At 48.0% G+C, this 15125-nt stretch overlaps 1 protein-coding gene across 7 annotated transcripts in view; it reads left to right on the top strand.

Annotated features, from left to right (window-relative positions):
* Window positions 1-15125, top strand: part of ATXN7L1 (ataxin 7 like 1) — a 218317-nt gene that overhangs the window by 76363 nt on the left and 126829 nt on the right. For 5 of the 7 annotated variants that reach the window (XM_032484200.1, XM_006181018.3, XM_014556123.2 and 2 more), the window contains one exon: window positions 2693-2797. The exons of 1 other annotated variant lie outside the window; for it this stretch is intronic. In XM_032484200.1, the coding sequence (XP_032340091.1) occupies window positions 2693-2797 (105 nt within the window). Of the gene's footprint in view, window positions 1-2149; window positions 2157-2690; window positions 2798-15125 lie in introns of all 7 variants that reach the window. One more of the 7 variants, XM_032484202.1, reaches the window with a different exon arrangement.

Genomic DNA, 15125 nt, shown 5'->3' with positions numbered 1-15125 from the left:
CATGTTCCTGGATAGAAAATGTGACTAAATCTAAATGAGATGCAAAGTGTTAATAAAGGTTGCCAGTGATTTTTTTTTTAATTTCTTCTGGCTTTTCTGTATTTTTCAAATGTTATCTTCAAAGAACATAGATCACTTTTGTTATATATATATATATATATATATATATATATATATATATATATATATATAGTAAAATCGTAAAAATAATCTGTAAATAAAAAGGAAAACGGGGGTGGTGTCAGCAGTGCGGGACCAGAGGCGTCCTCCGCGTGCTGAGAGGCTCTAAAGCGAGGGGCCGGGACGCACTGGGTGGGCCAGACCTGGGCCGCCCCACACTACAGGCCTCTTCTCACAGCTGGGTTCTCTCTCAGCCTCTCTTTCCATGGGCCTCCCGCCTACCAGGCGCTGACTAATAACGCTCCCCTCCGGTAACAAGTCTTAGTCAGAGTGGAAACAGAGGCGAGTCCTAGAGGGGAAATAACAGGCCGCGCCCGGAGCCGCAGATGATGCAGAGATTCAGTGCGCCTGCGCCCTGGCCCGGCTGCATCCCGTTGCGGGCACGCGGGGTCCTCGCACCTGGAATCTGAGGGGTCACCGCAGTGGGAGCCTGTCTCACCCGGCCAGTTTCAGCCTTCTCTCGGGCAAGGGGAGCCGGGGTCTCCGCTCCTGGCCATGGGACAGATGTGTCGGTTCCGTTTCCTCTAAGCAGCGGGGCAGCGCAGAGTGGAGAGCGCTGTGGAAGCATGGGTTGGGTTATAAACAAGCCGTCCCTGCTTCAGGAGGAACTTGGCTTCCCCTGTGGCCTCGCCCTGCAGCTGGGGGAACCATCGTACGTTTGGTCGTTTTCGTTAAAGACACAGGTTTAAATCTTAAAAATAAGGGCGTTGGGGGCTGGAGAGAGGAAGTTTCAGGAGGTCTGTGCCGCAAAGCACTTTAATGCAGACAGTGTCTTTTATTTCTTCCATCCACCCTGTCAGGGGTGGTGAATGAACATCCTGCTCTCAGTGGCTCTGGGGCCAGTCAACTAAGAGAGAGGCACAGTGCCTTCCAGGGCTCTGCCTCCACCTGGCAGTGCCCAAGGAGGTGTGACCACTGGTTTCCTCAAAACTGATCTTTTTTTACTCCTGAAAGCTTTGTTGAGATGTAATTCACATATCATAACTCACACATTTAAAGTGTACAGTTCAGTGGTTTGTAGTATATTCACAGTACTGGGCAACCATCACCACTGTCAATTCTAGAACATTTCATCACCCAAAAAGGAAACCAGTACCCTTTATCAGTCACCCCCCCTAGTTCCCTCCAGGCCCCCCAGCCCAAGGCAGCACTAACCCACTTGCTGTCCCTATGGCTTTGCCTCTTCTGGACATTTCACATAAATGAATCATATAACGTGTGACCTTTTGTGACTGGTTCCTTTCACTTAGCATAATGTTTTCAAGGTTCATCCATGGTGTAGCAGGTGTGAGTACTGCATTCCTTTTTATGGCCAAATAATATCCCGTTGTATGGATATATCACATTTCGTGGATGCATTCAGCAGTTGATGGGTGTCTGGGTTGCTTCCGCCCTTGGGCTATTATGAATAATGCTCCTGTGAACATGCATGGACAGTTTTTTTGTGTGGACATAGGCATTCCTGTCTCTGAGGCCACATAACTGATCTTCTATTAGTGTATATCTGATCCTGTCACTTCAATGCTTAAAAACCTTCAGTAGCTCCCCACTGTTCTTAAAGTCAGGCTCAAAATCTATACCTCGGTCCACAAGGCTTACATCTCATGGACTCACCACTTACTCTTCTGTTCCAGCCAAGAGGTTCCTCCAATGCACAGTCTCATTCGTTGGCGGGCCTGGAACTTTCTTCTCCCTCCTCCGGCCTTTTCTTTCTCTAACTTTCCCTCAGGGAAGCCTCTCCAATGCCTCAGAGGAGGTTAGGGCCACCTGCCACACACTCTCAGGGGACACTGTACCTCTCCTCCTTGGTACATACCACAGTTATAACCACACAATGACTTGTGTGATTCCTGGTTAATGCTTCTCTCTCCTGCCCCAGCAGAGCAGGGCTCTCGTTCTGATTCACCAGTTATCCCCGGCATCCAGCATGGTCCCCAGCACAGTTAGGCCCTCGGTAAATATTTGCCAGATAAAGAATGGGTGATGACAGCAGCCAACAAGCCACTCATCTGGATGCTTCCTTTTCCCCTGGTGTCTCCTGCAGGCGATGGGGAACCCAGGCAGCTACTGAGGCCAGGATGACTCCTCTCTCCCCAGGCCTTCTCACCCCCTCACTCACTTGAGAGGCCTCTGCTTACATTGCAGTGGGTTTGGGGGAGCTCCCTCCATCCTAAAATAATTAGAACCTTGTTGGGTCCCAGCTAACACTGGGGCCCACTTTCAGGACAGGGTGACTCCCCACAGTGTGACTCCAGGCACCCCTACCCCACTGACCAAACCAACAGTGGTAGCTGTCCATTTGCAAGGGAAATGAGGAGGGATTGTCTGAGGCGGTCCCTTTCCTGGGAGTGGGGAGCCGCATTACGACAAACCGCATTCCCTTTCATAAGGATTATTGCCTTTCTGCATGTCTTGTTTGAAAAATTGTCCTGAGGATATTCCAAGAAGAAACCATACACCTTCAGAGACTTAGTGGCTTTTTCAAAACAACCTGTTTTCCTTTCCCCCACAGATATGCATTTATTTGGCCACTACCCAGCACACGACGACTTCTACCTCGTGGTGTGCAGTGCCTGTAACCAGGTCGTCAAGCCGCAGGTCTTCCAGTCCCACTGCGGTAAGTGGACTCCTGCCCCGGCCGCCGGCCGAAAGCAGGGAGAAGCCCTCCCCTGTGCTCCCACTCGGGGTCCGCCCCAGGTCTGCCTTGGCCCTAGGCCGTGGGCGAATTCCCCCTGGGGCTCTGCCTCTGCTCCCAGGCTGACTACCTTAGGAGCTGCTGTCTTTCTGCTGAAATGCTCAGTCCTGTCCAGACACCAGAGAGAACCTCCCACTGTTTAGGTCGATGGGTGGTGGCCTCCACAGGTGACAGAGGGGAGGGGCAGTGGTGGCTGGAGGAACCATTCCTGCAGCCTTGCTGCCTGACATCTGGTTCCCTGGAGAGGGAGGGCTGGCTGGAGTCTCCCCAGGTTGACTCACAGGAGGGGCAGCACCAGGGCGGGTGCTGCCCCTGGGAAATGCGAGTGGTAAAGTCACAGGGTCAGCTTCTCCTCTTCCAAGAATCATCCCTGTTTTAAATAACCTAGGCGTGTTTGGGAACTTGCTTTCCCTCTGTATCTTAACATCTTCAGTGTGAGAATTTCCCTTCTGCTGTTCCGCAGCAGATGCTGGCCTCCTTCAGTGCAGGCCGTGGACATACAACAGATAATGTCCACGGGTCGCTCCCCTAGGAACAAATAAACAGTTACTGACCTGAGACAGGAAGTGACTTAACCTCTCTGGATGGAAGTTTCCTTCTCTTCAAACGGGGTGTTGGACCAGCCATTTTCCAAAGCTGTAATGTGCTCTGAGTTCCAGAACAGTATTTTCCGATCTTTTGACTTAAGCTCTCCTCCCTTTGGATGAACAAAAAATCCAAAAGCCCCCCTTTACTGGTGAATTTCAAAGCACATTACATATTGTGCCTAAAAAAAAGTCAAAGCAATTATAATATCGAATACGCTTTTGCAAATTACACGTTTCCCCTTTCTCACATGCAGAATTTCTCATTTTCCCCCGGCGCTTCAGTTATCACTGTTCTGTAATAAATAGGTATAAAATAAAAGGAGATGAGCTTATTTAAGCTCTCCAGTGAATGTACTTGGGACTATAGAATAGTTTATTTATATTCATCCTAATATCACTAATGAATATGTATATATGTACATGACATTTACATAGCTACATATGTGTGTATAATCTGTGTCTGTGTATATGCTGTAGGTGTGTTTTGTGTTTATAATACATAGAAAGAGAATCCAGGCTTCAGGGGTACTTTCTGAGACTTTCTGACCAGCATAGGCACAGAGGTTCCTAGAAAGTGCTGGACAGAGAGCTCTGTTGAGAGATTGAGTCTCCAGCCCCTCCCAGCAGCCAGCTCTGTGACTGGGGCGACTTGCTCAGTGTCTCGGGGCTTTGGTTTCCTCGTCTCTTCCATGAGCAGTGGCTTTCGTGGGCGCTTCTAGCTCTACCATTTTCGTTTCTGGCAGAGCAAGCACGAAAGGAGCAAGTTGTGTGCTGGGCACACACTGACCTCCTTGCTCAGCACTCTGTAGCCAGTGACCCTCCTTTCTGCTGGGAAGAGAGAAAAGGTCACAGCTCTCCTGGGGAGACTGTCAGAGGCCCCGTGGTGGTGCTGCCAGCTGAGGTGACAGGTGGGGGAAATGAGAGCAGAGCAATGGTGAGAAGGTCCTGCACTGCTGGCGGGTCAGTGAGCCACTGAGGAACCTCGGCGGCCCAGCTTCTGTCTCATCATGGTGCAGAGAATGATTGTCATTCATTCATTCAGGGGATACACTTCTGTTCTGGGCACTGGGGTACAGCAGTGAATGAGACAGATGAAAGTCCTATAAACCATCAATTCCTATGCTGGGAACTTAATTCACTGGCTGGATCGTTGATGGAAGGAACCTAAAAGGGCCCTGGGACCCCACTGTCCTGGCCCAGAGTCCTGCCCAAGGCAAGACCCCATCTCTCCAGCAGAAGAGGCCTCTAGGGCTTGGCTTCGCTGAGGCAGGCACCTCCTTCTGTCCTAGGCCTTTTGGTACAAGAGCAAGTTGGGCTCAGGGGCACAGCTGAGGGTTTTGTGGCCATCTGCTCAGAGCAGAGACAGGAAATTAGTTTGGGGGTTTGGGGTACTGATCTCATCACCCAAAGCCCAGTCTCCATTGAGCATCTTGCTGAAACGGCTGACAAGCAGCGATGGGGACACACGCAGCTCAGCAGATGGAAGCACCTGCGCCTCCCTTGTCTTTCAGGTGTGTGTCCCAGGATTCTCAGCGCGTATTTATCAAGGGCAGGAGAGTGCGAGGCGGCGCTTAGAACCAGAGCAATGCTGTGGGGGCAGCGAGGATTTCTTAGTTGCCCTAAGAATCCCTCCTATAGTTTTCTGGTATTTGTCTTTTTGCTGTTTTACCTCCTGTGACTAGCCTTGCTGTCAGCAGCAGGTTAATGGGAATGGCATTGTGCTGAGCACCAGGCGTTGTGCTCTGTGCTGTGTACTTTCCTTATCTTTGAACACATAATTCTCTCAACACCCCCAAGAAGTAGGTACTTATATGACCCCCATTTTGAACTTGAAGGGCTAAGGCTTAGGAGTGCCTTGCTCTCGAAGCTAGACAGATGTAGAGCCTGATTTTGAACGCAGGCAGCATCACTCCAGAGTGAGGGGAGTACGTGCTTAGCCTGCCTGCTTGCTCAGCCATTGTCCCTCACTGCCTCCCTGTGTGGGTCACATGCCCTCCTTGTCCCAAACTCCAAGGCCTGACCCACTCACATGCCAGGTAGCATATCACAGTACGAGGCTGCAAACTCTGCAAACTTGTTAGCAGCAGAGCTTTCTTTCCAATGGAACCTCGTCTGTCAAACCTCAGTATAAATATATGTGCATAGCAGAGCCGCAGGGATTGCAATTGGGGTGGAGGCTTGTGCTCCACCTCCCTGACCTACTCCTGGCCTCCCAACCCACCAGGGCTCCACTGGGCAGCATTTGGAGTTTATTGTGGACAGAACCTGGGCTTTGAAGGCACACAAAGCAATTCACGTGACTCCCCCATTAACTGTGTGACCTGGGGCAGGTAGCCTCCTCCCTCTCCACCTTGTCTGTAAAATGGGTAATCTACCTGCCACAGGGGGTTGTTGGTGCAGAATGAGTGGTGAGAGGCAACTTCCTGCAGGTACACCCAGAACGCAGGGTCATTCCCTCCCCCTTCTGCCCATGGTGTCTTTCCCAATTGCCACCAGCTGGATGTGATTCATCCTTCATATCTGTAGACCTCTGTTCTCCTAGGCCACTTCCCATCTTCTGCCGGCACTTCAGTTATCTGTGGACTGTCTCAGCACATCCAACAGCTTCTCGGACCCTCTCAGGACCAGGGATGTACCTCTTCAGCCCTGTATTCCCAGCACCGAGAAATACGTTCACCATCACTGGCCTGGCCCTGGGAAGCAGAGCTGGGGTGCGGTGGGAGGGATGCAGCCCAGGGCCCAACACACCAAGGGCCAGATCCCAGCTTAGCCTCGCCCAGCTCTAAGACCCTGGGCTTGTCACCTTTTTAAATGATGGGGAACAGCACTGTGTATTCTCTTGGAAAATTGTTCCTTCTCAGCACTTGTGACTTGGCTCCTGATTTTAGGGATTGTAGTGTATACAGAGAGATGGATGCATGCAGCATTCAAGATTTCAGTGGTCTGGTTAAGTTAAACAAAAAAAGTATGTGTGTGTCTGTGTGTGTGTATGTGTATACTTAGGCAGTTGGTTCTGGGGACTTTGGAGATTGACAGTAATGTGAAGAAGTGAAAGCCATTGTGGAAAAATCATGAATTTTGGAGTCAAACAGACCCTGGTTACTAGCTGAGAGACCTTGGGTTAATTGCATGACCTTTCTGAGCCTCATTTTCCTCTAAAGTGAAGGCAATAGTTCCTGCCTTCCAGACTTACCATGGGAGCAGAGATAAAGTAGAGTTTCCTGGCACATAGTAAGGAAATAAAGGGTAGCTATTCTTGTCAATACAGTGTGGCTATTTTTTATTAAGTTGGATGTTTCTTATGAAAAATGGGAAAACCAATTCAGTCAAGTGCTTCCTGTCTTCGTTTCTGGCCCTGTCTCGGGGGATGCGCACGTGGAGGTCAGCCGACGGACTCTGGCCTGTGATTCATCTTTGGCTTCCCACACTCTTGGAGGCAAGAGTTGTCAGGCTGAAGATGATTACATCTCCAGGAGTCCTGAGGCTGTGGCTTTATGAATACGGTTTACATTCACGTTAGGCCCCCACATCAGTTCCTTTGGAAAAACCACGAAGCTCCCAGCATCTCTCTGGGGTCCCTGCCGAGGTCCACCAGGCCTGGGCTACCTCCCCGTACAGGGGTCACGTGAGGCCCCGCTCCCAGGACTGGCTGCATTCCTGTTGTTCCTGACTTTGTGCCCTTTGGTGGTGTCCCGGATGTAAAAAGCAGGCGTGCGGGCTGCTCAGGGCAGAGGGACCCTCCGCTTGGCATGCGGGTGGGGGATCTCTGCAGGCCACCTTCTGTGCCACCCCACCTGTGTGGGCCCCTTGGGCCTGTTTCCTCAGTCTGTGCAAGGGCCCCTTAGATGCTTTTTAAATCCCTACCCTGAAGACCTAGGATTTTGAGGGATTGGTTTGTTTCTGAAGTCCCTTAGGTGAGTTGATGAGGCTATATAAGCATAGTGGTAGAAAAGGGGGGAAAACTGCCTCCTTTTGGAAGTCCTGATCCCACTCTCCACGCATCCCTAGCCCTCAGAGCTGTCCAGCCTGAGTTGTGGCTTGATGCACTGATCAGATGTAAGAGCCTTGTGGTTGAGACTAGCCTCTCTGGGGTCAGTTTGCTTAGAATCAATTCAAGCTCTACTGTTTATTATCTGTGTGACCTTGGGCAGGTTACTTTGCCTCTCTGTGCTTCAATCTCATTCTTAAAATAGGATAGTAGTTTATCTCCTAAGATTGTTGTGATGATTAAAAGAACTCTCTCTTGGAAAAAAGTATTTAGCACAGTGGTGGAACAAATCTTGGTTAAAAAAAAAAAGTTAAGCCATCATTAAGTAAGTGATAAGCTACAGAGATTTATAATGAAATCTTGTCCAAAGGATTTTCACTTGTGATTACCGTGGAGTGTGAGGGTGACATTTGTGACTCGTTCTCTTGTGTCTGCTGTGATAGGTCCCAGCCTCAGCCCAGAGAGAGTGTTACTGCCATTTCTTCCCAGAAGAATCCTCTGTGTGTGGTGCGTGCATGTGTGTATGTGGCGGGTCTCATCTGTGTGCATGAGCCTACATATAATCCCCAAACTGGGAGGTGCAAGGTACCTGCAAGGGAAAAATATTTTTATCGCTTTTAGTAGTTGCATATTTTTAATCAATTTGAAATATTGTAACCAAAGGGAAAAATAATAGGTAGGTCCAAGCCATGGTTTTGTAATTGAGTTGAACATTGATGAAGTTGTGTGATCTGCCTAAATGAAAGGAGATGATTTTTTTCTGGCCTCATCTCCTAATATATTTACATAATGAACTACCGTAAAGAACGGTTTCTCAACGGCAGTGCTATTCACATGGGGGGGGGGGGCTGGATGATTCTGTGCTGGGGGCATCCTGTGCACTGTAAGACGTTGAACGTCTTCCCTGGCTTTTACCCCCTAGATGCCAGTAGCAGCCCCTGCCCCCAGTCATGCCAGTGAAAACTGTCTCCAGGAATTGCCAGTGTCCCCTAGGAGACAGAATCGCCCCCAGTTGAAAACCACTGACATAAAATGTGACATCCCCGTTTGTCACATCATATTCTGCGCTTTTCCATATTTAAGTTTTTCTCCACGTTAAAATGAGCGTGTTTGCACGGGCACATTAAGCCGAGAGGTAACTTCTGTAAAGGAATCACATGGCAGCATGTAGAAAGTTTACTATCTCAGCTTCCACAGAGCTGGTGGTCAGGAGAATTTTCCCATCACAGTCATGCTCAAAGCGTAAAACAAGATGTGTTTCAGAAGTCCATAAAGTTGCAGTCCTTCCTACCTCAAAATCAAAAAAGGGGGAAAATGGCAAAAGAAATAACGCATCGCTATACAGATCCTTCAGAATTTTTCAGCCACATTTGGTGCTGAAAAGCAGAGACCTGTACGGCTCCACACCCCATCCATCAAACAGAGACAATTCTTGGATGTCACTGCTACTTAAAAAATATATATGTTAGAACCAAAGAACCTAGATGTCATTCAGCAGACGAGAGGATTTGTCTTTTTTCCCTGTTTCTCAGAGAGGACACTTTATTCCCTCTTCTGATTATATTTTTGAGTGCCCTTCAAGTAGCTGTTTTGCATGTTGATGGTGATGCAGTAGAGTTTAATGAACTGTGAGCTGAAGCAGAGGGGCTGAGCTGCAAAATAAATGAGTGACAGTCACTGGCTCCTGGAAGCTGGCGCCTCCATCCCTCCCGTGCACATCCAGATGCCGATGCTGGGTGGGTACCAAGAGCAGCGTCGCCCAGCAGGGCCGCACATGGAAGCCTCGTTAATGACATTCCAGGGTTTCCTGCAATTGTACTTTTTATTTTGTCTATCTCCGGGTGACCTGTAGTTGAGGAGGAAACAAACCATTTGTGCTGCTGAGCCCTAGAGAAAGTCAGTCCCTCCCAACATCAGTGCCCCTGGGCTTCCCTGGGATCATCACCAGCTAATTATCCTGCCAGGACTTCGTTTCTGATGGTGTAGATTGTCACAGAGCAGGGCTAGAGTTTTGGGTCAATTAAGTTGGATTTGTGTGTTGAGATTAAATTTCTGTTGTTATTGTGAATTGTCTTTTATGAGACTAGATTATTTATACCAGAGGAGTATAAAATAATTAAAGGAAATTGGGCTCATCAAACATATTCTTTGTCGAGTCTGACAGTATTAACTAATCAGGGTTGGCAAGAGCATGTGAATCTGTGCAAACTTGATTTTGTTAGTGGGATTCTTTTTTAACCTTAATTTGATGACTGTATCCCCGATCCAGAGTGAACTCCTGGCTTGATATATCTTTCAGCCTCAGAAATAATGTCTGTTATTGTTTCTTCTTACTTCATCTTTCCACCACCCCTGTGAAGTGCAGCCATATGATAGGTCCTAAGGAAATCCCTATAATTGATCCTAAGATCCCTAAGGAAAATAATGATGGACTGACTAACAGATGGGTGTCTTAAATCAAGCATTACAACTGACAGAATCTACAATGAAGTAGGACTACCTTTTGCTCCACTTCAAATTTTATATTTTGAAATTGCTGCTGCTCAAATTAGAATTAAAGCTGTGTCTCAAACATAGCCAGTTGACTTGGCCCCAAACCCTGGTTGTTGTTTTTTTTCCTGCCTTTTCTTTTTACTCTGCTAATAATGGAAGACAAAAATACTAAGAACAACAAGAACAATAACGGGAATGTACTTACTACACTTTCATATGCTAAGCTTTTCGTTATGTAATCCTATGGCCACCCTAAGGTGCTATGGTCATATTATCCCCATCTCACACCCAAGAATGGGAGACTCAGAGAATTTAAGAAATTTCCTCAAGGTCAGGCTTTCATAAGTGGAAGAACCAGCATTCCAACCTATGTCTGAGTCTAGATCATTTTAATTGCTGTACTGGTTAAATGTGTTGGATTGCAAACTCTCTGCAACACCATAACTAAACCTCGATACAGAAAGGCTGTTTTTGTCCCCTGTGGGATGCTGGAGACTGAATGACGGGTGCTTCAGGGCAGCTGAGCCCCCTGTCTCTTTCCCACCTTTCTGACCTACTCCACTGATGTTATCTGCTTGGTGGCACAGCTGAAGAACTTGGGCACAATTTTGAGGGAAGTCAGCAGGGAGGAATGTGTTGAGAGCCTTGGCCACAGCACTTGGATAGCCCTTTAAGTATCAAAAAGTAAAAAGAAGCAAGCTTGTAGAAGAGGTGAAGTGGGTACCATCATCAGTTCTGCTACAGTTTTTTATTTATCTCCAACAAATGAGCAGATCCAAGAGACCTCCGACAAACAGCAGGTAATTTCCTCTAAATTCAATGAAGTTCCCTATTTTTTTTTTTTTGCATGTTTCTGTAAATCAGGTGGAAATGTTGCAAATAAACAGCAAATGTAATGGTTCAGCTCAAATTTAGAGATAGATTAATAGGGTCTTCGTAGCTTTAGGATAATTGAATTCATCTTTTATTGGGGAAAAAAAAAACACCTACTTATACTCCCATCCAAACCTGTTTGTTGAAGGCTGAATCTCTTGGAGTACCTTCTTCAGGGTCACATGGCTTTGATTCAATTGCTTATTTGAGAAGTATTTGTTGAGCACCTACTATATGCCAGGCGTTGTTCTAGTGCTGCAGATACAGTGGTGAAAAAGACAGGTAAGAGTGTGGCTTTCCTGAAGCCCGTGTGCTGGTAGGTTAAATAACGTAAACAAAAATTCAATCGAGCTTTATGAAGAGCACACAGGCAAAGGTGTGTGTGAGGGCTGCAGAGAGACGAGTGGGGCCAGAACTAAGAGTCCTGTAAGGGCAGAGTCCAGAGTTTAGATTTCATTGTCGGTGTGGAGGGCCCTGCATGAGGGAAAGACATGGTCTGGTTTGTGTTTTTAGAAGATCACTCTTGTGTCTTGGAGCCCAGGAGACCTCGAAGGGACTGATGCATCGCTGTGTAGATGGACAGTAGAGGATAAATTTGAGATCGATTTTGGAAACGTAGCTAACAGAATTTACAGATGGATTGAATTAGAAAAGAGAGAGGTCAACCTTTAGGGTTCGTTAAACGGGGAACGGCCAGTGACGTGGTAGGAAGAGCAACAGAGGATGATGACATGGAAGCCAAGAGAACAAAGTGTTTTGTAGAAGCCAGTCAGATGCCAAGTGGTTGAATGAGAGGAGAAAAGAGCAGAGGTTACTAGATTTGCCACCGAAGGCTGTTGTTGACCTTGACAATAGCCATTTTTAATGTCCTGGGATTTTTAACCAAGTGCCGTTGACTTCATTTTTACATCATGGATAGACCTCTTTTTAGGCTAGCAACACCCTAAGTGTCCACATTTCTGCTGAGCTCAGCTACCACCCAACTAAATTGGCAGCTGGTCCCTGTACCCCTTGTATCCCCACATCCTCCCCAGATCCTATGGCACCGATCACTGTGTAGCAGAGTCACCTGTGAGCACTGGGCACTGAGCTCCCAAGGGCTGATACTGTGTCTTAGGCATCCCTGAGTCTCAGCATGGAGCACATTTCCTGACTTGGTGCACAGACAGGTAGAGGGAAGGACTCTCCAATCCCAATTTAAGTGCTCTTGGCACCCGCCTCTTCACCAGCATTAGTGTATATGACAGCCGTTGCAAATGCTTGTTTACTTCTCTATTCCTGTTGTGCACACGTGTGCGCACGCACACACACACCCCACAGGCTCGGAGTTTCAAGGAGCCCTGCCATTGTGCTCACCATTGTGTTCCCTGCATCAAGACACAGTGAGTGCTGGATCTACAGTAGGTGCTCAGTACATGTTTTAAAAAATGAATCTTGGAAGAAAGGAGGGAGGAAGCAAGCATGGAAGGGAAATTGGCTTGCCAATTGTGAATAAGCCAAATCCCCACGTAAGCGAGGAGGCTCGTGTAAAGGATGTCGCTCCTTGAAAGAGAATGACTGTCTCTGTTCAGATGCAGCTGGAGAGGCTGATGTGGGGGACTGTCCTTCCTCTCTGAGCACGGGGCAGGCTGCTGCTTTGATCCCTGACCACAGCTGAGCTCTGGAAGCCTGTCACTGTTCCATGACCCCTGGCTTCTGACTCATCACTGGCTCGTCCTCGCTATCCGGGCTGCTCCATTGCATTCCTTGGAGCTGTATCACCAAGGAAAATGAGGGGAACAGTCAATGCTTTATTTAAATCTGAGCAAAGAATGTTGCCAGCACTGATGCAAAAGGTCATTTTGGAATTCTCCCCATCCTGAGCCGCAAGGCGAGCAGCATTTCCCGAACAGCATTTCCCAAGCAGCAGTCCTTCCCCGGAGCAGTGAATCAGAGTACTCGAGGGCTGGAGTTCGGGTGAACACACATGCCTGGGAAAGGCTTTGAGCCAGATGCACCCCCAGAGGTTCTCAGCAGCCGTCAGCCTATCAAAGCACTCACAAGTCTCGGAGTCAAAAACAAAAATGCATCTCTTTTGCTTTCAAGTCCCATCGCTCTTCATTTATCTGAATTTAACCACATGCACTGGGTGATGAAGATAATAATAATAATGCACTTTTTTTTCGTTAATAGTGTGGTCCCAGATGCAAGCCAACCCCTTCATCTGGCACCAAGCAGAGAAACAAAGGTCTGTTCCTATCCTGGAGGAAAAACTGGTCTTGGAGAGAGCCCACTCTCCCCAAAGTGTGTCTACTGTACATTATGAGAAGGGTTTTCAAGGGTGGTTTTGATTATCCATCATCTTCACCTCTCTCTCCCTGATGGTACCAACCGTTCCATTCAACCTGCAACTCCACCATCACAGTTCTCTTTTAGGAAGAGGTATTCTGGGATATTTGCTTGGGGAGCTGGTTCTGAGTGCTTAGCTGGGTTCGCTGAGAATTCCTTTCCAAGGTGTCACATACAAGGAACCATGTGTAGGCTCCCCTCACGGATGCTGGGGGTCTCTAAAGAAGCTTCCAAGCCCTATTGTTTCTAAAGTCAAAGTACTTCTTCCCATATCATATGTTTAATTACTATGGCAGATTTTCTTTTTTCCTGGAAAAGGTGCTATTAAGTTGGTGTGGCATCTTACAATTGATGACATCCTGGAATTGAGGACATAACGTAGTAAAGAGTTTGCCGGGGACCCTTCCTCTGTTCTTTTATAAGGCCGAGCACTTCTGGAAAATGAGTGCGGATTGGGGAACGCTGTGTAGGAGGCACATGGGAAATAAATAAATCTGGGGGAAAATGTAAATTGAGGGGAATAAATGATGAAAGAGTAAGTAAACCATTTCACTGTGATGAATCCTACTTCCTATAGAATGAATACTTATGTTTTTCCAGAGACTGCAAGTGTAGTCTTTGTTTTACAAAACTGGAACTACAGATTTCTGTGTCAGGTTTGGTTTCTGACTAACCCTGTTCTTTGTTTGTTTATTAGCATCATAGATGCTTTGCTTTTCTCTCCCAGGAATTATTTCTTCAAATTCCTGAGGCTTCTCCAGAGGTATATTTTTCTGAGATGAGCTTGGCTTCCCTCGTGCTATGCGTGGCTGTGGTTTTCTGCTCATCTCTCTAAGTGGCTGCCCCCACCCCATACATACTCTGCCTCTCAGACTTGCCTGCCTCCACCAGGAGCCCCGCTGCGTCCCGCCCCAGTAGTCAGGTCTCATTGACTCCAGCCCAGGCTGACCTCCTAGCCCAGTGACCTGAGATACTGTCAGCTCTGGGGCACCATCCTGCTGGTGGCCCTCTCTCCAGGCACCTAAGAGTCAAGTTACTGGTGCGTTCAAGGAGGGCAGCAGCTCTGAAAAGTCCTGTGCCATTTTCTCAGCTGCCCCTGTCATACTCTTACCACTGTGACACTCACCCTGGGGCTGGGGAGCCTCTGCCCTGACAACAGACCTTTGCCTCAACTACTCTTTGAAGGGAGGCGGTGTTGGTGATGTTTGGGAGGGGCTGGGAGACAGTGAGGAGGCCCGGGGAGGCAGGGGTGCCCTGAGAGCTGCCCCACTCTGTGGCTTCTGTTTGTGAGCCAGGAACCCACTGGGCTGTTTTGCCCACCCTAGGTGCCCATGGCACAAGCAAAAGAACTATGGTCTTCTCTTTTATTTTCTTACTGTTCCATTCCCCCAGCCCCCACTGACCCACACAGCTTGCAGGCCTGTCATCAGTGTGATTTGATCAATGTCGCCCCCATCCTGCATTCTATCCTTTTTAGGTTGTTTGATGTTTTTCTTTATAGTATTTCTTTCATTATTCCGCCAGCCACTGGAGTTGTGTTGAACTGGCAGCACCATCCAGAGGAAGGACCATTGGTTGGTTTTGAATTGGTTTGAGGGGATTTCTTGGGGGTGCACTCTCTACCCCTGGGACACACGGACCTATATTTTTCTTGTGTGTCTCCTATGCAGAATTCCATGATCATTTTTTAGAAGTGCTTGGCCCTGTGAAAGAGCAGACAGAAAGTCCCATACAAAGTGTCAATTACAGGACTTACTCGATTCCAGGACCCTGTTAATCATAGGATGCCGCGTCACTTGACTAGCCCCTTTTCCCAGGTGCCGAGAGCACTTCCAGGATAGTCTCTGCATCCAGCCAGTAGTGACTAGCAACAAGAGACAGGTGCAGGGTGGCAGAGCGGGCATGATCTGGGGAATGAGCCAACTGCAGCTTCTGGTGCTGTGTGACTAGGTCATAATTAACCCACGTACATCCCTTCTTT

Source organism: Camelus ferus, chromosome 7 (assembly GCF_009834535.1).
Source record: "Camelus ferus isolate YT-003-E chromosome 7, BCGSAC_Cfer_1.0, whole genome shotgun sequence".
In the NCBI taxonomy this organism is placed as follows: domain Eukaryota; kingdom Metazoa; phylum Chordata; class Mammalia; order Artiodactyla; family Camelidae; genus Camelus; species Camelus ferus.
This window is presented reverse-complemented; position numbering and strand designations above follow the sequence as displayed.